The following is a 22,122-nucleotide window of genomic DNA, read 5'->3' on the forward strand; positions in this document are numbered from 1 at the left end:
TGCCATGGGCAGCAGAGGCAGCTGCATGGAGAGGGGACCCCTAGCTGGGTTGCAGCAAAGGTGTGGCCTGGGATTGGCACTATCTACCCAGTGCCCTCTGGTCTCTCCGAGCAGGTATGTTCCCCTTGGAGCTCTCAGGGCCAGGGGGACCCGGCAGGGTAGGTGGATCTCCCCACCACCATCCCCCACCATCTGCGTGGCTGTGTGAACCTCACAGCCAGCAGCGAAGGCTTGAGCCCAGTGCATGTCATAAACAGGAAATTCCCCTCGAACCTCTCCGTGTTTTCATCTGGGCGCTGCTTGGAGCCATCTGGCTGCTCTCGCTGCGATGGGAGTCTGCTGCTAATTACACCACATGCACTCAGCACACGGCAGCCCTCTCCCCGCTTCCTCCCACCTTGCCCCTGCCCGTGCCCATCCCTGTGCCCGGAGGTTGTAGCCCCCAAACCTCAGGGAGCCTTGGGAACGTGGAGAGAGCGTGCAAGGGGCATGGGGTGTGGGTGGTTCAGAAGGGCTGCCCTGGAACCCCCAGACCTCCAGGTCCTCTCTGATGCATCCCAGGCCCCACACCTTTGTCCTGAGTCTGGTCTGAGTGGGGTCTGCTCTGTGCCAGGTCTGGGCTAGGGTCTGGGGGTACAAAGGCAGCTAAGGTGGACGGAAATGTGTCCTCTTAAGGGCCCACGGGCGACGGGTGGCCACAGGCCAGTGTGGTGAAAGCTGCGACGGAGGGGTCTCTAGAGGTCTCAGCTTGATCATCTATAAGATGGAGTCTCCCTTCTCTCCATCCCCTCCTCTGTGATATAGTGAGCAGGAGCCTGGTAGGCTGCAGTCCATGTGGCCGCTAAGAGTCGGACACGACTGAGCGACTTCACTTTCACTTTTCACTTTCATGCATTGGAGAAGGAAATGGCAACCCACTCCAGTGTTCTTGCCTGGAGAATCCCAGGGACGGGGGAGCCTGGTGGGCTGCCGTCTATGGGGTCGCGCAGAGTCGGACACGACTGAAGCGACTTAGCAGCAGCAGCAGCAGCGTCCCTTTCTAGGAAATGATCTGGGGCTCATCGTGAGAAAGACGAGAGGCCTCTTTTATTGTTGAGAATTGTTTCCACTTTTGGAAATTTTTTTCATTATTGTTTTTTTTTTTTCCCCAGAAGCTCCCACTTCCTATCCTTTTAAGGGTTTGATGAGGGAAGGAGCAAGAGGTCCTTTAGTCTCTAAAGTTCTAAGAAGGACTAGAAGGCAACCTCTGAGATAAAAGGAGTCCAGAGCTGCCTTTTCAAATATGAAGAAGTTGGGGCTCAGAGACGTTGCTTGCCCTGTCTGAGGTTGCACAGCATGTCTAGAGCAGAATAGGACCTTGGACCCAGAACTCTGGTGCTCAGCCTGGACATCTTTGCACTGACGCAGGGGCTCCTGCTTGGCTAGTCGAGGTTCACAATAAAGTCCCCGAGGGAGCCATGTCACCGCCCCAAGTGTGATTAAGTGTGTGTGTTTCAGCCTCACGCTGATTTGGCTCGTGTTGTTGGATGTTGACATTATTTAACCTAAAAAAAAAAAAAAAACAAAACACAACCACGGTGGATGAGAAAAGCCAAGCCAGGGGAGTGGAGCCGTGCAGGGGAGATGTTTACTTGTCACTGGGACAAACAGACATCTGTGTGGTGTTTTTGCTCCTTTTTCTTCCACTTTGGAAGACTGAGGGACCTACTGATTGGGGGCTGGGAGCGAGCACATGGACACACTGGGGGTGGGTTTTTTACTAACAGCGGGGTTGTGTATGGAGCACTTACTATGTCCCAGGGACCATGGACTTTGTGTGCATCATGTCACTTCGTACGCACAGTATCCTGTGACCCCAGGTGAGGACACTGAGACTCGGGGAGAGGGAGTCCTCCACCCAAAGGGCATGGTTGGGGGCGATGGCACTTGCTGTCAAAGCCTGGCTCCTGCCTGCTCCTCCAGGTCACTTTTGGGGGACAGGGGCACTTCCATGTGTCCCGGGGCATTGCTCCCAAGGGGTGGACCCCAGAGGGTCTTGGTACAACCCTGATTCCAGCCTCCACCCCCCTAAATCTGGCTGGGGCCTGGGAATGTGTTTGTTTTGCATGTGGCTGGAAAATTCTGATAAGAAGCCCTGCCCTGCAGCAGGAGGTGATGGCCTCTGTGAGAGCTGACGGTGTGTGAGCCTAGGTATGGCCAGGAGGCCGGCTCCTATGCCTGGGGGACACACGTCAGTGTGCAGAGAGCTCTGGTGGTGAAAGAAAGAACAAAGGAAGGAAAGCAGGGCTGGAGGAAAGGAAAAAATCTAGATGTTTAAATGTACACCAAAAGGAGAACTAATTAATGAAGCGCGGTAAACTCACACAAAGGACTACTATGCAACGGCGAAAAACGAATGAATTGGACCCACACACATATACACTTTGCCATTTATATGAGTTTTAAACAACGCAAAATTATGTTGCATATTGTAATGTCACTGTCGTCACCATGGTAACAGCTGACCTTCATTGAGTGTGTCTCTGTTCTTGGGTCTGGAAGATCCCCTGGAGAAGGGAATGACTACCACTCCAGATTTCCTGCTGGGGAATTCCAAGAACAAAGGAACCAGGCGGCCTGCCGTCCGTGGGGTCGCCCAGAGTGGGCTAGGACCGGGCGTCTAAGCGCACATTCACACTGTTCTAGGCTCCGGGGTGTGAATCAGGTCTTCGGTTCTCTGGACAACTGTATGAGGAAGAAGCACCACTTCTGTCTTATCTCCCCCTGCCCTGCAAGGGAGACAACCAAAGCACAGAAAGGTTGAGTGACTTAGCAAACATCACACAGCAGGCACATAGCAGAACACGGTCGGAGCCAGTTGGCCCCAGCCCGGTGCCCGGGCTCCAGAGACCACCAGCTGGTGTATCACTCACAGCTGTCCTCAGGGAACTTGCCCCAAGTGCCCGCTGGACGCTCAGGACAAACTAGAGGAGGGGGTTCCTAGGCAGGGGGATTACAACCCCACTTTACAGATGGGGAGACAGAGGACCTGCAGGGCAAAGCTACTGGCCCCAGACTGCACAGAGAGTGAATTGCCAACAATATCGACCTGGTGGATAAGTGTATGCCCAGTACTTTGCTTGCAGCTGCTTAGTAAATGGGAGACTACTGTCATCCCTGTTTTGCATAGGAGGAATCTGAGACTTAGCTGAGAGGGGAGTGGGGACCGGGATTGGAGCCCAGCTGGACCCTGATGAGCACACGCGGGGGAGGGACTGGCCCTTGAGGGGCCCCACCCCTATGCTGGCTGCTTGCGCTCAGGGCCAGCCGGGGCCAGGGGCTGCAGCTGCCCTCCCAGTTCTGTGGGGGCAGGGGCTACACGGAGCCAGCACATATGGGCCAGTGATATCATGTCTGTGGGGGTCCCCTGGGGTCCGGTCCAGCTGCAGGAGCCTGGCTGAGGGTTCCAGATCTCTGTGGGATGGGGGCCAGGTGACTTCAGCAGGTGGGCTGGAGTGGGGAGGGCAGTGATGGGGGAGCCTCACAGCTTCCTCCTGAGAGCCCAGCGCCGGATACCTGGACACCAAACAGCACAGGCTTCGGAGTCTGGGTGAGCCTGACCCTTAGACGCAGAGGGCCTCTGGCCTGCAGCTTCTCCCTGGAATCCAGGGGTCCTCCAAGTGAGGCCTCTTCCTCGCCTCTCAGGGCAGGGTTGAGGGATAAGGTGTGTGCATTAGAAGAGGGGGTGTGCCTGGTGACCAGGTGCCAGGCCTTGGACTCAGCCCACATGGAACCTGTTCACCAGCCCCAGTCACAGCATTCCTTAATGTACCCATTTTACAGATGAGGAAACAGAGGCTCCAAGAGATGAAGGGACTTGCTTTACCCAGCTCAAAATTGGAGTTCAAAGTCAAACCCAGCCAGCGGACTCCTAGCCTAATGCTCTTTGTCTCTTACACCAGTTGGAGTGGACCTGGCCTTGGCCTGGTGGTTTGGGGAGCTGGAAGCAGGGCAGGGGAACGGTGAAGGGTGGGTGGTGGATACTGCCTCAGTCCTGGCTGGCTTCCTGGAGGAGGCAACTGGTTGGGTCATGAGACCTTTCCAGCAGATGTGGGGTTGGTTGGGGTCTCACCAGTGTCCCTCATTTCCTCAGGCACCACCTCCTCCCGCCCGGCTCCCTGCATCTGGCTCAGGCCCAGGTCAGTGACAGCGGCCTCTACGAATGCACGGCCAGTAACCCTGCCGGGTCCGCTACTCAGTACTACATCCTCAGGGTGCAAGGTAGGGCCCTGGCTGGCCCCCTCCGTCTCACCACGTGGCCCCCTGCCCCCATCTTTCTCGGGCCTTTTGGTGTCCCTCCCCATCCCCATGCCAGGCTCTCTCACCTTTTCATGGCCCTCCAGTGTGCGCTCCATCTACCTTATTTCCTGTCTTTTTCAAGTCTTGTCCCTCCTTCTCCCCACCCCTATTTCTCCCCTCTCCTGAACCCCTTGGTTGAGCTTGGACAGGCTGTTCAGAGCTCCCCCTTGAGAACCGAGGGTGGGACCCCAAGGCGGCAGGGACTTAGGGGTTGGGAGGGCGACCCACAGGGGGATTCTGGGTCCCAGCCCAGCTGGGGGCCCAGGAGTGGGCATTCATCTGGGGGGTACAGGTCCCATTCACAGGAGCCACCCAGTGGAGTCACTCCACCAAAGAGGCGGGGAGCCTGTCCCCTCCAAGAGCCCCAGTGAGTCATCTGAGACCCGGGTCCACCAACCACAGCCCTAGCTACTCCTCGCCTACACGCCGTTCTCATTCGGCCCACAAGTGAAGAATGATGTCTGCGTTTTCTAATGATTGGGGGAGAAAAGGCAAATAATGTGACATATGAAAATTATATGAAACTCAGTTCTTCAGTGTCCATTAATACAAGCTTCATTGGAGCGCCTCCAAACACGTTCGGTTACGTAGCGTCTGTGGCTGCCTTCACGCTGAAATGGCAAAGTTAGTAGCTGAGACAGAGACCATCTGGCCTGCAGAGCCTAAGATATTTACTCTTTGGCCCTTTCCAGAAAGAGCCAACCCCTGCTCTAAGCTTAACTCCCCATTTTACAGGTGGACAGACTGAGGTTCAGAGAGGAAGGGGCTCAAAGCTTTGCTGTGTGTTTACATGAGCGTATGAGAGAAGGTGGTTCGGATGTTAAAGAACCCGCCTGCAGCGCGGGAGACCTGGGTTCGATCCCTGGTTTGGGAAGATCCCCTGGAAGAGGGTGTGGCAACCCACACCAGTATTCTTGCCTGGAGAATCCCAGGGACAGAGGAGCCTGGAGGGCTGCAGTCTGTGGGGTTGCACAGAGTCAGACATGACTGAGCGACTAAGCACAGCACAGCACAGGAGAGAGACAGGGAAGCAGGGCAGGAGGACGAACGGAGCCGGGTTTGAATGCTGACTCTGCCACCAACTGGCTCTGTGACCTCAGGCCAGCTGCTCGGCCTCTCTGAGCCTTGGATTCCTGTCTATAAGAAAGTGAAGTCGCTCAGTCGTGTCCAACTCTTTGCGACCCCATGGACTGTAGCCCACCACCCACGTCCATGGGATTTTCCAGGCAAGAAGACTGGAGTGGGTTGCCATTTCCTTCTCCAGGGCATCTTGGCAACCCAGGGATCGAACCTGGGTCTCCTGCATTGTAGGCAGACGCTTTACCATCTGAGCCATCAGGGAAGTCCATTCCTGTCTATAAAGTAGAGGCAATAACGCCTATCCCACAGTAAGGGTACTGATGACTTCAGGTACTCAACACAGTGGAAACTGTGAGTGTTCTCAGGGGGTGGTAGGCACCCTGTCCACGCTTCTGCTCCTGGACAGCGAGGATCTGGGCTGGGGGTAGGGGAGCCAATCTCTGCCCAGGGGCCAGATCCCATGGATGGTCTTATCTTCGGGATTCTCCTCTGAAGCTGGGAAGGGAGTGGGTGTCCTCAACTTCCCCTGAGGGCCCAGGACATTTTTCCAAGTCTCTGAGAATTCTCCCAGGCTCACCCAGTCTGGCTGCGTGGAAACCACTTGGATTCCTGCTCATCCAGACCCAGGCTTGGGGCTGATCCAGCTCCGGTTAGCCAATATGAAGTGGATGACTCTGGTCAAGTCACATAAGCTTTCTGAGTCTCAGTTTCTTCATCTGCAAAACGGGCATGGCATCACCCACCCGTGGGAGGGGCCAACTGGGATGGAGGATGGGAAAGTGACTTGAAACAGAAAATGTGGAAGAAAGGAAACCCATCATCTCCCTCACCCTCACCCCACCCCAGGGAAAGGAAAAGAGGGACCTGGGAACCCCGAGAGTGGGTCTAAGCCGCTACGTTTTAGGCGCCACTGTGGACCAGGCTCCATGCTGGCCGCCCTGGTGCCATGGCCTGTTGTACCTGGGGCATCTTTGTGAGGAGGAGAAACTGAGGCCCCGGCCAACGCAGGGTCCTGTGACCTTGAGGGGCAGGGCTAGGATCTGAAGCCTCCCGCTCATGCCTGCTGCCCCCAGGCCCTGGTGTCCCCATCCCACACCGAGCTGGTGATTTTCACATGGTGCTGGGGGCAAGCCCGGGGTAGGGTGGGGAAGTAAGCCAAGCATGCAGGAGCATTCTTCCTTGAGAGCACGGTTGTTCAGCAGAAAGGGTGATGGCACTCACGCTTGGGAGGGGGAGGGGTCCACACAAGGCGGCCCAGTGTCGTTTCCTGAAAACCGAGGCGCAATCGGCCTCAGATCACGCCCTGCCCCCTTGCGGGCTGCTGACACCCAGGGATGTGTGAAGCCCTGAGCCGGCCGGACCTGCTCTGTGGGTCTGCGCTCTGCGTCCCCCCACACCCCGAGCCCCTGCCCTGACCCCCCTCCCCATGGCCCTGTCAGTGCCCCCCCAGGTGCAGCCGGGCCCGCGGGTCCTGAAGGTGCTAGTGGGAGAAGCCGTGGACCTGAACTGTGTGGCTGAGGGCAGCCCGGAGCCCCGGGTGACCTGGTCCAAGGATGGGGTGGCCCTGCGGGGCGAGGGGCCCGAGGGCTCCGTCCACTTTGCGGCCATCCAAACCTCCCACGCCGGGACGTACCGCTGCGAGGCGTCCAGCAGCGCTGGGGTAGACGCCTGGGAGCTGGATCTCAGGGTGCTGGGTGAGTGGCCCCCGACCCACAGAGCTCCCCGGCCCCCCATCTTCTGCAGCCCCTGCAGCAGTCTGGGCTTCTGAGCTGTTGGACTGCTTCTTCCCCCCAGACCTGAGGCCGCATCAGGCAGCTCTCACCAGCCCCGGGTTGCGGGGGCGGGGTTCCTTCCTCGGGGTGGGCTGCAGGCGCCCTGGGGCTGCTGATTGAAGAGCAGACGCCTGGGCCTGAGGCCAGCTTCTCCCACTTTCCAGCTGGACAACCATCAGCCAGTCATTTACTTTCTCTGACCCCATAAAATGTGTCTAATAATATGTGAGGGGTCAGTGCGAGAATGCATGTGAAGTGTCTGGTGCCTAGAAAGTTCTGGATCCCTGGGGCTAGCCTGTTTGCTCTGATGAATCTGAAACTTATGCAGAAAGCTGCTGCTGGAGGGGTCGGATGCCCGAGCTCAGCCCCTGAGCCCGGGGTGGTCGTGTGTGGCCCTAGAGGCTGTTCCATGGACCACCCTGGGTGGGGGGGTGAGCTGACGCCTCGGCCCTGAGGCTGAGGGCTGGGGTGCAGGGGTTGCACCCCTTATTCCAGCTGAGGCTCTGAAGGGAATGCTCCCTCCCCCCAAGGCCCTGGGCTCCTGGGAGGGAGTGCCAGGCTTTGGGTTTGGGGGTGTGAGTGTGGCTACATCACTTCCCACCAGAGCCACCACACTGGGGGGCTGATGAGACCAGCGGCCTACTGGAGAGGGTAGCAGGAGAGAATGCCAGCCTGCCGTGCCCTGCCAGAGGTGAGGCTGGGCCCTGGGTGGGCCGGGCGGTGGAGAAAACCCACCCACATTCCAGTGCCTTGGGTCACTCACTGTAGGCAGTGCCCATGGGTATGGAGGGTTATGGGGTCCCCACTTCTGCCTGCCATGCCGGGCACTTCATCCCATCCACATCCCTATAGGATGGGTATTAGCATTAGCTCTTTTTCATTAGGGGCAATTTAGGCTCAGAGAGGGTAAGCAGCTTTCCTGAGGTCACACAGCCGGAAGATGACCTAATATGCTTTAACCCCTAGCTCCGTACCTGTTAAGCCCTGAGTCCCTCTGTGCCCAGGGGGTGTAACACTGGGGCTGAGGAAGGCCCTGGGGTCCTGGGATCAGGGCTTGTGGCTCCGGCCTCTCCCCCAGCCCCAGACTTTCTCACAGAGCATGGATCCACAGGGTTCTGGGCAGACCGTCCCTTGGGGGCCTTCTTCCGGCGACAGCACCGTGCGGGGTCAAGATCGCCACCCCTGGTCAACTGCCCAGTGCCGGGCAGGTCACGTGTCCTTTCTGAGCCTCAGCTTTCTCAGCTGTCCAGTGGGGTCACACCCGCCCCTCCACAGAGGGCTGCCATGGACTGCAGGAGCACTAGGTCCCAGCACCGTGCCTGGCACACAGTAGGGGCTTGGGGAAACGTGTTGAATGTGTGGAGCGATTCTACCATCCGTGAAGCCTCCCAGTGGCACCCAGTGGGTGCCAGCCTGAGTTGCTTCTTTTGGCTTTGGACCAAGATGGCCTGAATGTCTCCTCTGTAGGTGGACAGTGATCTCTTGGGGAGGAGGCGTCTGGGTGTTCGGGGAGCAAGTGACAGCTTACAGGAAGACTGGCAGGAGCTGGGAAAACGGATTCCAGCTGGCACTGCACTTCCTTGTTGCTCAGGGCCTGGGGAAGTCCTTGGAAAGGGACGAGGGGTGGGCAGGTAGGAGACAGGTGGGAGCCATGGGCTTCCATGGTAGCTCAGCTGCTAGAGAATCTGCCTGCTATGCTGGAGAGGCCAGAGACAGAGGTTCGATCCCTGGGTCAGGAAGATCCCCTGGAGGAGGGCATGGCAACCCACTTCAGTATTCTTGCTTGGAGAATCCCATGGATGGAGGAGCCTGGCGGGCTATAGTCCATGGGGTGGCAAAGAGACATTCACCACTGAGCGACTAAACACTGGAGCCCTGGGCACCGACCACCTGAACGGACCATCGTCTCGCTCTTGAGCAGGCCGCCACCTTGTGTTAGTATCTGGTAACAGCAAGGAATGTTTAGGGCACTCGCGCACACTTCAGTTCAGTTCAGTTGCTCGATTGGGTCTGACTCTCTGCGACCCCATGGACTGCAGCACGCCCGGCCTCCCTGTCCATTACCAACTCCCAGAATTCACTCAGACTCATGTCCATCGAGTCGGTGATGCCATCCAACCATCTCAATTTCTGTTGCCCCTTCTCCTCTCACCTTTAATATTTCCCAGCATCAGGGTCTTTTCAAATGAGTCAGTTCTTCTCATTAAGCGGCCAAAGAATTGGAGTTTCAGCTTCAGCATCAGTTCTTCCAATGAATATTCAGGCTTGGTTTCCTTTAGGATGGACTGGTTGGATCTCCTTGTAGTCTAAGAGACTCTCAAGAGTCTTTTCCAACTCCACAGTTCAAAAACATCAATTCTTCGGCACTCAGCTTCCTTTATAGTCCAACTCTCACATCCATACATGACTACTGGAAAAACCATAGCTTTGACTAGACGGACCTTTGTTGGCAAAATAATGTCTCTGCTTTTTAATATGCTGTATAGGTTTTTCATAACTTTTCTTCCAAGGAGCAAGCGTCTTTTAATTTCATGGCCGCAATCATCATCTGCAGTGATTTTGGAGCCTAAAAAAATAAATTAAAAAAATTTTCGGTTGCTCTTGTACAGGGAGTCCCGATATAGACGCATGCAGAAAATGCAGGTTCAATCCCTGGGTCGGAAAGATCCCCTGGAGAAGGAAATGGTAACCCACTCCTGTATTCTTGCCTGGAAAATCTCATGGACAGAGGTGTCTGGCAGGCTACAGTCCTTGGGGTTGCAAAGAGTCAAATACGACTTAGCAACTAAACAACAATAATGGGCCTTGGGACGTGGGACCACCAACCACCGCCTCTTTCTCTGATGCCTCACGGCCACCCACGACCCCAGCATCATCTCTGGTCAGCCAGGGTGTCCTCTGGGCCTAACTTCAGCCAGGTCGGCATCATCCAAGTCTCCTTCATTAAAACTGCCTGCTCCCCCTCCCCGACTGCCCAGCTGCCCTTGGCCTTCTCCCTTTCAAGCAGGTGACTGTCTGTTGGGCACTAGCATTCATCAGCCATGCGACCTGGGGCTCTGATGTCGAAAGGAGAAAGCCCTGAGCACCCGGCTGTGTCCCCTGGGAGCTCTGGTCCCCTACAGTGAGGGGCACCATCTGCCTCCTCCTTGTGGGGTGCTGCAGAGGCCAGGAGCCTGGTCACCAACCTGCTGGTGATTTGGGACATCACCGGTCCTCTCTCGACCCCCTTAAAAGTGGAGACGAAATGAGTGATTTTCAGCAACAGCCCCAAGTCCCTGGAGTCTTCATTCAGAGCAGTGGTGGAGTTCAGTGGTTAGAGCTTGTTTAGGGGTTAGACATTTGCATTAAAAAAAAACAGTTCCAGGGTTCAAAACGCAATGCCCCTCCAGGCCAGCAGCTCCGAGGTCCTGGTCTCTGGGTAGGGGGAGGATGGGCTGGGGTCTTTTGGAGAAGATGAGGCACTGGGAGGGGCATGTGTGTGTTTGTGGGGTGTACTTGTGTGTTGTGTGTTCACACACGTGTCCCCACCCTGGGGAGTGGGACCCTGGCAGGGGGTCACCTGGACGAGCATTCTAGGCAGGCACAGAGGAAACGGCAGAGGAGCCTATGAGAAAACAGGCACAGAGGATTAAGTAGCCCAAAGATCACAGAGTGTGGGTGGCCGCGGTCCCTCCGTTTCTGAGACGGCCAGCGGGCAGAGTCCCCAGCACTTGCCGGTACTGTTCAGGCAGGGCCTCCTGAACACCCCGGATGCTTTGAATGTGCCACATCTTTTTTTTTTAATTATTCATTTTTGGCTGCACTGTGACTTTGTTGCTATGCCGGCTTTCTCTCGTTGCAGCGAGTAGGGGCTACCCTCCAGTCCCAGCACAGGGGCTTCTCGTTGCAGCGGCTTCTCTTGCTGCGGAGCACGGGCTCTTGACACGTGGGCTCAGTAGCTGCGGTGCACGGGCCTTTGTTGCTCTGCGGCATGTGCGATCTTCCTGGAGCAGGGATCGAACCCGTGTCTCCTGCATTGGCAGGTGGATTCTTAACCACTGGATCACCAGGGGAACATGGACCTGCCGCCTCTTGATGTCACCCCTCCCCATCCCCCACCCAGTGAGGTGGCCCACCCCTCCTTGCAACAGCAAGGATAAGAGAGCAAGTAAGGCAGAATGTGTTTGTAAAGAGCCCTGAGCTGCCAGGGGAGTGGGCAGAGGAAGTGGCGGTTCGGTTCATGATGACGGTGTTTGGTGATGACTGTGATCCCGATGGGGGTGACAGAGGTGTTGCAGGCTGCCCTCTTCCTGGGCGCTGATGGAGGCAGGAAGGGAGGTGAGGCTCCAGCGGGCAGGGCCGTGAGTAAGGGTTGCCTTTTGTCCTGAGGTCACTCAGCGCTTCTGCAGAGCTGGGGCTCACGGGACCCAAGCCCCGCTGTGACCACTGGGCGCCTTGCCTCCTGGGCACATGTGCTGCTTGGAAGACTGGGTCATGCCTTCAACACTGATCTGAGGACCTACTGTGTGCCCCGGCCGTTTATATCTCGCACCCACTGTGCGCCAGGCCTTGTGAGCCGACAGTCCGGTGGCAGAGCCAGACTCTGGACAATGCAATGTGGGGGATGATGGAGAAAGGCGTTCTGGGGAATCGGGACTCTCATGGGGCAGGGGTGTGTGGCCAGCAGTGCCCACTCGTGCCTCAGAGGGGAAGTGCAGGCCAGGCCAAGCTGGGGCCTCCACCGTTTATGTGATGATCCGATGGGACGAAACCAGGGCTGAGCATGGAGGGCTGGTTTCTTTCCTGTAGCAACTACCGGGTGCTAGGGGCTGGGATTGCAGCTGGGCACAAAGCAGAGACCCCGGACTTTGTTGGAGGAGACAGACAATAGACCAAAAAATACATATATAGCGTTAAAAAAAAAAAGTGCATCTTATATACATTAGAAAGCTGTAGGTGGGGGCAAAGGAAGACGCTGGGTAGGGTCAGGCGGTGGGAGTGCCCGTGAGGGTGCAGTTCCAGGCGGGGTGGGTCCTCTGAGAAGGGAACTGGCTTCTGGGGGCGCTGGGAGGCCGGGTGGATGCGCAGCCCTGGGTTGGAGGGGCTGGGTGTGGGGCACCTGCAGCTCTAGGAGCGGCTCTTCCAGCCTGGGGGCCAGGAGGAGTCTGAGGCGACCCCTTCTTGGAGGGTCAGGGATGTTTGCGCCTGGGTTGGGCGGGCGGGGGGTGGGGGCAGTGAGGGTGTAGACCGAGAAGGAGACAGGGTGTTGCTCCTGACGAGCCGGTGCCCTGCCAGGGACGCCCAAGCCGCAGGTCACGTGGCGGAAGGGCCCGTCGTCCGAGCCGCTGCGTGACCGGCCCGGCCTGGCGGTGCTGGATGAAGGCTCTCTGTTCCTGGCCTCCGTCTCTCCCTCCGACGGCGGAGACTACGAGTGCCAGGCCACCAACGAGGCGGGCTCCGCGTCCAGGAGAGCCAAGCTGGTGGTCCACGGTGAGTAGGGACCCCAGAGCTGGGGGTGATGGCACCTGGGGTGCCAGGCTGGGGCCGCGTGAGCTCCCTGGCCCAGAGCTCACTGCTCGGAGGATACAGGTCCTTGCTCCTCTGTCCCTCGTGCCTGTCAGGGAGGGCTTGAGGGTGCTGTTGGGAGAGTGCATTCTTCATGCAGAGAACCCCCCGCGGAGACAGTGTAAGGAGACCCCGGAATTCCATAAATGACTTTAAAATGGGCTAGGAGTGAATCTTCTTTACAATTCTCACCAGTGGTCAAAGCCCACCTCCCACTAAAGCCGCTGAAACCACCTGAGGCTCATATGCCCACTTCCCAAGGCCCACGTGTCTCCCTGGTACCCGGCCCCCTCATCCAGGGTGCTGTGTGCAGGGGGAGGGGAGCGCTTCCCTCAACTTGGGCTCACAGAGAGGGTGAGAGAAGCCGTTTTAATAATGGGCTCCTAATGGAACCACCTTCCGCCTCCCGTAACCAGCCACACCCACTTGTCCTGTAATGACTTGCCTGGGAAGTTTGTTTCAAAGACATACCCAGGCCCCACCCAGAGAGGCTCTGACTCCATGGGTGGGGGGTGGGGTGGTCCCCTAGGTACCCTCCTTCGTGACCATGACAACCATTTGGGTGGAGAACTAGATGGAACCAATGGCTCCCGCATCTTGGAGAGCTGAATGTCAGAGCAAGTAGAGAGTTCCTGGGCTCGACTAGGGTGAGGTCCCAGGGCGAGGCCGCCATGGCCATTCCCAGGTCCACACGGCTCCTGACGGCCAGGGTCTAGAATGGGCGTCCTGGAAGCCCAGAAGCTGGGGAAGGGGGGAAGTCAGGACCGCCCTCGAGGCCAGGAAGAATGGCCCAAATGGGGTCCCTGGCCGTGGCTGACCTGCGGAGGGGCGGCTCCTCTGCTTCTCCTTCTCCCAAGTGCCCCCCAGCCTCCGGGAGGATGGGCGCAGGGCTAACGTGTCAGGCATGGCCGGGCAGTCCCTGACGCTGGAGTGTGATGCCAATGGCTTCCCGGCCCCCGAGATCACATGGCTCAAGAACGGGCGGCAGGTGGGTGTCCCCCAGGGGTGGATGGGCTCTGGGTGGGATATGGACAGGGTGCAGGCCTTCTGGACGGGTTCCTGCATGTAACCAGATGTGGCTGGGAGATGTGGCAAGGTGACAGGTGTCTTTGGGGACGCACTGGGGGCCCAGGGCCACGGGGGTCCCACTATGAAGCCTGGAGGGCTGCATGGTGGAGAGGGCACAGCACTACTCTGGATTCCAGTCACTGACCAGCTCCCTGGGCCTCAGTTTCCTCACTGCTGTTGGGGACTAGGGGGTGGCCGGACCACCCTCCCCCCATCAGCTTCCTCGGGCCTTTTCTGCTCAGATCCCCGCCGTGGGCAGCCACCGCCTCTTGGATGGAGCCCGGGCCCTCCACTTTCCCAGAATCCAGGAGGGCGACTCTGGCCTCTATTCCTGCCGGGCCGAGAACCAGGCCGGGACCGCGCAGAGGGACTTCGATCTGCTCGTGCTCAGTGAGTGAGGCGGAGCTCCCCCAGCTCCCAGGGCTGTCTGGCCCTGCGAGCCCTCTCCTGTTAGGCGTGTGTGTGGGGGTGGGTGGGTACTGCCTGCTGGAAGCTGGGGCACAGAGGGGCCCATGGCACAGCTGTGTCACTGCTGTTGAACCATGTGATACAAAACGGCAAAGCAGGTGCTGAGGATGCACAGAGCCGGGGATGCTTGGCCAGGGGTTTGGGGAGCTTCCCACGAGGGCCGGGTGGGAGAAGGGAAGGCTGAGCAGGCAGGGAACCCGCACAGGCAAAGGCCATGGGGCAGGCAGGGATTGTAGGACCTGAAGTTTTTTCACCGCCCCCTCCCTCCCAACCCTTTCTCGACCCTAGTTCCACCTTCGGTGCTTGGAGCCGAGGCTGCCCAGGAGGTGGTGGGCCTGGCTGGCGCAGGGGCAGAGCTGGAGTGCCGGACCTTGGGGGTCCCCACACCCCAGGTGGAGTGGACCAAGGACGGGCAGTGAGTGGCCCCTGGCGGGCAGCTGGGGCTGGATGGAGTGTGCGTGTGGGGGTCCTCTGGGGAGGTGGAACTCTGCAGGGATGGGGTTTGACGTGCATTGCGTGAGCCACCCAGGGCCCAGGCAGAGATCACCCAGGTGAAACCCCGCTTTTCACGGGCAGAGTCTTCTCATTACTCAGCCAGCCTTCCTTTTACTTTTAAAACTTTTTCAAAAGTATTTTTAAAGGTTTTTTAAAAAAAATTTTAGGTATTCATATGATGTTTGCCATTCTAAAACGAAAGTTTACCATTGCTTCCCTTGTGGCTCAGCTGGTAAAGAATCTGCCTGTAGTGCAGGAGACCTGGGTTCGATCCCTGGGTTGGGAAGATCCCCCGGAGAAGGGAAAGGCTACCCACTCCAGTACTCTGGCCTGGAGAATCCCATGGACCGTATAAGTTCATGGGGTTGCAAAGGGTCAGACACTACTCAGCGACTTTCACTTCACCTTCACTTTACCATTCTGAAGCGCACAATTTGGTGTGCGTAGTACATCCATAGGGTTGCAATCTGTCAGCTCTATCTGGTTCCAGAATATTTCATGACCCCCAAAAGACACCCCACACCCATGAGCAGTCACTCGTCTGTTCGTCCCTCGCCCCCAGCTCCTGGCAACCACTAACCTGCTTTCTGTCTCTACGGAATTTCCTCTATTTTGTATTAATTTCTTGCAGTCATATGGTATGTGTCTTCGTGTCTGGCTTCTTGCCCTTAGCACACAGCTTTTGAAGTTCCTTCATGCTAAACCACGCTACCTCATTCCTTTTAACGGCTGAATAATATTCCATTGTAGGGAAGGACCACATTTTGTTTATCCATTTATCCATTGATGGACACTTGACTGTTGGTACTTTTCAGCGACTGTGAGTCTTACAGTCTTCCTTTTCCCAAGCAGCAGGCCCCCTCTGTGCAGCCCGCCCCTGCTGGCGCCTTGGCCTTACTTCTCTCAACCGTCTTTTTCCAGACCTGTCTTTCTGGGGGAGCCTCGTGTCCAGCTTCAGGAGGATGGCCAGGTTCTCAGAATCACCAACAGTCACCTGGGAGATGAGGGCTGGTACCAGTGTGTGGCCTTCAGCCCGGCTGGCCAGCAGACCAAGGACTTTCAGCTCAGAATCCACGGTGAGCCCAGCCCCTTCCCGTCATCACCACGGGCTGCCCACTGTGTGGAGGGGTGGTGAGGGCAGAAATGGGAGTCTCTGAGGAGTCTGCCCCCAGTCCAGTAAAACCAGAGGGGGACAGACAGAGGGAATCCGAAACGTTCCCCAAATCCCATCATCCCCATCGGAGCTTCCCAAGTCCTCCCATCCGTGGTACACTCTGGATGGTCATTTCTTTAAATCAAATCACTTTTCTTTCCACTGAAACCCAGTTACCTAAAAGGATGTTGGCTATTTCAAAGGGAAGTGGGAACCAGGGTTGCTTGGCCTTCGTGGGAGGAAGCTGTGAAAACAAATGCCACCAAAGAGGGATGTTGGAACCCCTGAGGCCTGAGCTGCCCGCCTGCGGTAGAAAGTACAGGATAGAAAGTGCTAGAAAGATTAAGAACCAGACGCACCAAACCACCTTGTCCTCTGTCATAACTGGGCCAGAAGGAGATGTGGGAAGGGCATAACAGTTCTGTTATGAGGTGCATGTCCGTGTGTCCCAAGGTCCTCTTGGGTACCACCCGTGGTGTGTGACCTGCCCTGTGGGACCCCTGATCCAGTTCAGCCCCTCATTTTACAGATGAGGAGGCTGAACCCCAGAGAAAGTGACCTCTCCAGGTCATGCAGCCACTTAGAGGCGGGGGGTGGGGGCATCCAGAGCCTGACTTGCGGCCCCTGCCCCACCTCCTGCACCTCTTGCAATGGCCAGGCTCGCCTACGACGTCAGCATGTCCCGAGCTGGCCTCTCCCATCTGTCCCCAGAGTCCCCCGCCCCTCCCCGCCCCCTGCAGCGGAAGCTTGTGACGGGTGCGGTGCTGTGACCCACGGGCAGGGGCTTGGGCGCTGCAAGGGGCGGTGCACCAGCCGCCTCCACGCTGGGCAGCCTCCCTGAGACCTTCTCTCGCCCCCGCTGTTTTCAGCACCCCCCACCATCTGGGGCTCCAACGAGACGAGCGAGGTGGCCGTCATGGAGGGCCACCCCGTGTGGTTCCTGTGCGAGGCCCGAGGGGTGCCCACGCCCGACATCACCTGGTTCAAGGATGGTGACCCCCTGGTCCCCAGCACTGAGGTGGTCTACACCAGAGGCGGCCGGCAGCTGCAGCTGGAGCGAGCCCAGGGCTCAGATGCTGGCACCTACAGCTGCAAGGCCAGCAATGCTGTGGGGGTTGTGGAGAAGACCACCCGGCTGGAGGTTTACGGTGAGCGGCCCGGGGGCGTGGCAGGAGCAAGGGTCAGCTGGGGTGAGTGGTGGGAGGACTCTGGGCCACGGTGGCCTCCATCTGGCTCCAAAGGTGGGCCAGGGGAGCAGCCAGAGGCCCAAGATAATGAGATTGAATAGTTATCCTGGGGAGAAGGGTCATCTCATCCAACCTCCCCTGGCTAGAGAAGAAATTAAGCCAGGAGACGGGTCTGTGTCGGGGCCCAGGGAGAGCCCAGTGGAGAAATCAGGTCTCCCCTCGTGGTTTAGGGCTTTTCAGAAACTTGCACCCAGACCCCAAAAACCACCACTAATAACTAACTGCTCTTGATTAATCACTTACTGTGGTCCAGACCCCCAGGGCTTGTCATAGCAACAGCTAATTTCATCTCAGGGACTAGGGCCCTGGTCCCCCAACTCATGGGTGAGTCTAGTGGGCTCTGGGACTGACCCAGGTCCTCCCGCTAGGGGGTGAGAGGACCTGGTTCACACCGAGAGGGTCTGACTATAGATAAAGTGAAAGGGTTAGTTGCTCAGTTGTGTCCAACTCTTTGCGACCCTATGGCCTGCCAGGCTCCTCTGTCCATGGGATTCTCCAAGCAAGATACTGGGGGTGGCTATTTCCTCCTCCAGGGGATCTTCCCGGCCCAGGGATTGAACCCTGGTCTACCGCATTGCAGGCAAATCGTTTACTGTCTGAGCCACCAGGAAAGCCCTAACTATAGGTGGTGTGCTGTTAACCTGGGCATTGGCCTGCGTGGAGGGTCTTGGCTCTGAGGGCGCACAGAGAATTCAGAGGACAGGGTGTGTATCGATGGGCAGGGATGGGTCTGAGCAGGTGAAGTCTGAGAGGGCAGAATGTAGGCCAGTAGGGTCCTTGTGGTTCCTCTTGAAGGGTCAGCTCTAGAGCTCCGGTCCCCAAAGACACCAACGGCTTGGGTGCTGGAGCCCTGGGGACCCCAAAGGGAAGCTGGGGTGTCTGGGGTCTGGGGCCCCCTCCGAGAGTGAGCCCAGCTGCCAGCTCAGGGATCTGAGGATCTCCTGGAAGTTGACAAGAAATGCACATGAGTTTTCATTATGTTTCAGTGGGGCTTGTGACCCACACAAGATTGAGAAGCCCGTCCTTGGTCCTTCGTTGCCAATGTCTCCTAGCAATGGCTCCATGTGCTTAGCAACTTGGAGGGCCCTCCCTAACGGGAAGAGAGAAGCCCCCCTCCCGAGCTACCCACTTGGCCATCCCTGGTTGAGTCAGGAGCCCCCACAGGCTGGGTCATCTGGACTAGGGTCGGCTCACTTCCTTGGACCAAGAAGGGGACCAGTAGAAGCAGAAGCTCTGGTCTTGGGCCAGGGGAAGCCCGTCATCTGGGGTTCAGTGGATATGGAGACCTACTGGGGATACGCAGAGATGAGTGTTCTGCGGAAGATGAGCTCGTGGGGGAAACAAGACATGGAGAGAAGATGCAGGCAGAGTAGGGGGCAATGGTGGGCACGGGTTGCCACCAAGGGACAGAGGATGGAGAGGGTGCTTCCAGCCAGGGGTTTGGGGGAGACTCGGAGGAGGAGGTGAGGTCTGAACAGGGCTTTCAGCTAGCAGAGCAGGGAGGAGGCGTTTCACATGGGGTGAGGTCGGGGAGGGGCTTAACTGGGCTACTGGCCCCTGAACAGCCCCCTGTCTCTCCCCTAGTCCCACCCACCATCGAGGGCACTGGCGAAGGACCTCGAGTGGTGAAAGCCGTGGCCGGGAGGCCCTTGACCCTCGAGTGTGTGGCCAGAGGCTACCCACCCCCCACTGTCTCCTGGTACCACGAGGGGCTGCCCGTGGTGGACCGCAACGGGACGTGGCTGGGGGCGGGCGGTGGCGTGCTGAGCCTGGAGAGCCTGGGGGAGGCGTCCGGAGGCCTGTACAGCTGCGTGGCCAGCAGCCCCGCGGGGGAGGCCGTGCTGCATTACTCCGTGGAGGTGCAGGGTGAGCCCAGGCCTGCCCCGTCCACATCACTGGGCCGGGGGCCCCTCCTCGCACTCTGGCTGTGTGCGGAGGGGGTGGAAGCTGGGGGAGAAGTGACCAGGGCCTGAGACAGATGAGGTCTCTGTGACCTGGGCGGGGGCCCTTCAGAGCTACCGGGTGGATGGGGTTAATTCCCAGGTTCAAGGCTCCCTGTTCCCTCCCAGGACTCTGGGCTGGGTCACCACCTAGGTGGAGGTGGAGGACCCCTGGGTGGAGGACACCACCCCTGGAAGAAGGACATTTGTCTTCCAGGAGATGCTCCTGGTCAATGGGAGCTCAATGGGGAACTAACTCCTTGAGGTCCAAAGCTGGGTGGTGGGCGCTGGTCCCAGGACAGGTGGGTGGGGCTTTTGCCTGTTTCTTCCCACCACTGACTCTGAGATAAGTCAGGGAACAGGCAGATGGGACTCCTGAGCCCTGGGTCTGGTGGGAAGACAGACACTGAATAAACAGACCACTCTGATGGGGAGGCCGAACTTGGGTGGTCCTAGAAGGCCTCCTGGAGGAGGAGCCACTTATGGGGAGACTTGAAGGGTGAGGTGGAGCTTGGGCCTTCCTCTGGCAGCACAGGGACTTGGGAGGGCTGGAAGCTGGCATTTTCTCAACTCCAGACACCCAGCGGTGGCTCTTGTCTGCAGTTGCCCCGCAGCTCCTGGTGGCTGAAGGCTTGGGCCAGGTGACCACCCTCGTGGGACAGTCCCTGTACCTTCCCTGCTATGCTTCGGGCTCCCCGGTGCCCACGATCCAGTGCGTATGGGGTGGTGGAGGCCAGAACTGGGAGGATGGGGGGTGGGCAAAGAGCATGCTTGGAGGGGTGGGGATGGGAGATACTCCACCTCTCATATGTATGAAGGAGGCAACAGAGCCAGGGACGTGAGAGCAGGAGAGAGATGTGCCTGACTCTTGGCCTGTCCCATCGCCCCGCCTTCCCCGGCCTCAGACTGACCTATCCCCCACCGCCATGCCCTAGGTGGCTGCAGAATGGCCACCCGGCCGAGGAGCTGCCTGGGGTCCACGTGACCTCGGAGGGGACCACTCTGCACATCGACCACGTGGAGCTGGGCCATGCGGGTCTCTTTGCTTGCCAGGCCACCAACGAGGCTGGCACGGCCGCAGCCGAGGTGGAGCTGTCTGTGCACGGTGAGGGGGCCTGGGGTTCCAGGGCTAGGGGGCATGAAGCCAGAGGGCCATGGTCCTCTGTGCCTTTGGCAGGCCTCGTAGACTTGGGCAGGGTGGGAGCTGGTCTTCTCAGGATGGCACTTCTGGGCTGGACTCCCCAGTTCACCAAAGAGACATGGATGTGAGCAGAGGCTCAGCTTCTCACTACACTTGATATCTCCCCAGTCCACAGGCCCACAACCCTCTCCCCAGCCTCTCCTACCCTATTTGCTCTCTTTATACTAATCACACCAAACTTCATTCAACTCTTTAAATACATTGGCTTTCTTACCTCAAGCCTGCAAATGCTGTTTCCTCTGCCTGGAATAGTCTTCTTTGCTTGCTTGCTACTAAGCTGCTAAATCACTTCAGTCGTGTCCAACTCTGTGCAACCCCATAGACAGCAGCCCACCAGGCTCCCCCGTCCCTGGGATTCTCCAGGCAAGAACACTGGAGTAGGTTGTCATTTCCTTCTCCAATGCATGAAAGTGAAAAGTGAAAGTGAAGTCACTCAGTCGTGTCTGACTCTTAGTGACCCCATGGACTGCAGCCTACCAGGCTCCTCCATCCATGGGATTTTCCAGGCAAGAGTACTGGAGAGGGGTTCTTTGCTTGCTTAGCTCCTCTCTATCTTTTAGATCTGTCTTTTTAGATCTTCCTTTCTTCCAGGAAGCCCTCCTTGATTCCAACATGGTTATAATCTGCACTGCTCAGCCCTTCATGACCATAGCACCCATTGCTTGTTTGGTTGTTCATCTCTCCTGCCCAGCTTGGGAGCTCTGGAGGCAGCACAGAGCTTTCTCTTCTGTGTCCCTGTGCCTAGTGCAGTGAGGGGCACAGTGCACATATGGATGGATGATGGATGATGGGTGGGTGATTGATGGATGGATAGATGAATGATGAATTGCTGGATAAATGTTGGTTTATGGATAGATGGATGGATGACAGATGGATGGATGATGGATGGATAGATGATGGATGAATGAATTGATAGATGATGGATAGATAGATGGTAAATGGATAGATGGATGGATGGATGGATGATGAATAATGGATGGATGATGGATGATAGATGATGGGTGGATGGATGGTTGATGGATGGATGATAGATGGATGATGAATGATGGATGAATGGATGAATAAATGGATGGATGATGGATAGATAGTGGATGGATGGATGGTTGGTGGATGATGGATGGATGGATAGATGGATGATGGATGGATGGATGATGGTTGATGGGTGGATGCAGGATGAATGAATGAATGGATGATGCATAGATAGATGGTAGATGGATGGATGGATGGTGGATTGTGGATGGATGGATGATGGATGGATGGATGGATGATGGGTGGGTGGTTGATGGATGGATAGATGGATGATGAATTGCTGGATGAATGATGGTTTATGGATGGATGGATGGATGACGGATGGATGGATGACAGATGAATGGATGGATGATGGATGGATAGATGATGGATAGATGATGGATGAATGAATGGATAGATGATGGATAGATAGATGGTAGATGGATGGATGGATGATGAATAATGGATGGATGATGGATGATAGATGATGGGTGGATAGATGGTTGTTGGATGGATGATAGATGGATGATGAATGATGGATGAATGGATGAATAAATGGATGGATGATGGATAGATAGATAGTGGATGGATGGATGGTTGGTGGATGATGGATGGATGGATAGATGGATGATGGATGGATGGATGATGGTTGATGGGTGGATGCAGGATGAATGAGTGGATGGATGATGCATAGATAGATGGTAGATGGATGGATGGATGGTGGATTGTGGATAGATGGATGATGGATGGATGGTTAATGAATGATGGATGGATAGATGGATGGTTGATGGATGGATGGATGATGTAT

General features: G+C 57.1%; 1 protein-coding gene across 2 annotated transcripts in view; it reads left to right on the forward strand.

Moving 5' to 3' along the window:
• HMCN2 (hemicentin 2) overlaps window positions 1-22,122 on the forward strand; it is a 177,860-nt gene that overhangs the window by 77,855 nt on the left and 77,883 nt on the right. For both annotated transcript variants that reach the window (XM_010810510.4, XM_010810511.4), the window contains exons 23-34: window positions 4,133-4,260; window positions 6,858-7,112; window positions 7,795-7,881; window positions 12,465-12,659; window positions 13,592-13,722; window positions 14,045-14,192; window positions 14,559-14,685; window positions 15,687-15,841; window positions 16,788-17,066; window positions 18,750-19,031; window positions 19,709-19,817; window positions 20,041-20,210. In XM_010810510.4, the coding sequence (XP_010808812.1) occupies window positions 4,133-4,260; window positions 6,858-7,112; window positions 7,795-7,881; window positions 12,465-12,659; window positions 13,592-13,722; window positions 14,045-14,192; window positions 14,559-14,685; window positions 15,687-15,841; window positions 16,788-17,066; window positions 18,750-19,031; window positions 19,709-19,817; window positions 20,041-20,210 (2,066 nt within the window). The remainder of the gene's footprint in view (window positions 1-4,132; window positions 4,261-6,857; window positions 7,113-7,794; window positions 7,882-12,464; window positions 12,660-13,591; window positions 13,723-14,044; window positions 14,193-14,558; window positions 14,686-15,686; window positions 15,842-16,787; window positions 17,067-18,749; window positions 19,032-19,708; window positions 19,818-20,040; window positions 20,211-22,122) is intronic.

Source organism: Bos taurus, chromosome 11 (assembly GCF_002263795.3).
Source record: "Bos taurus isolate L1 Dominette 01449 registration number 42190680 breed Hereford chromosome 11, ARS-UCD2.0, whole genome shotgun sequence".
Lineage (NCBI taxonomy): Eukaryota > Metazoa > Chordata > Mammalia > Artiodactyla > Bovidae > Bos > Bos taurus.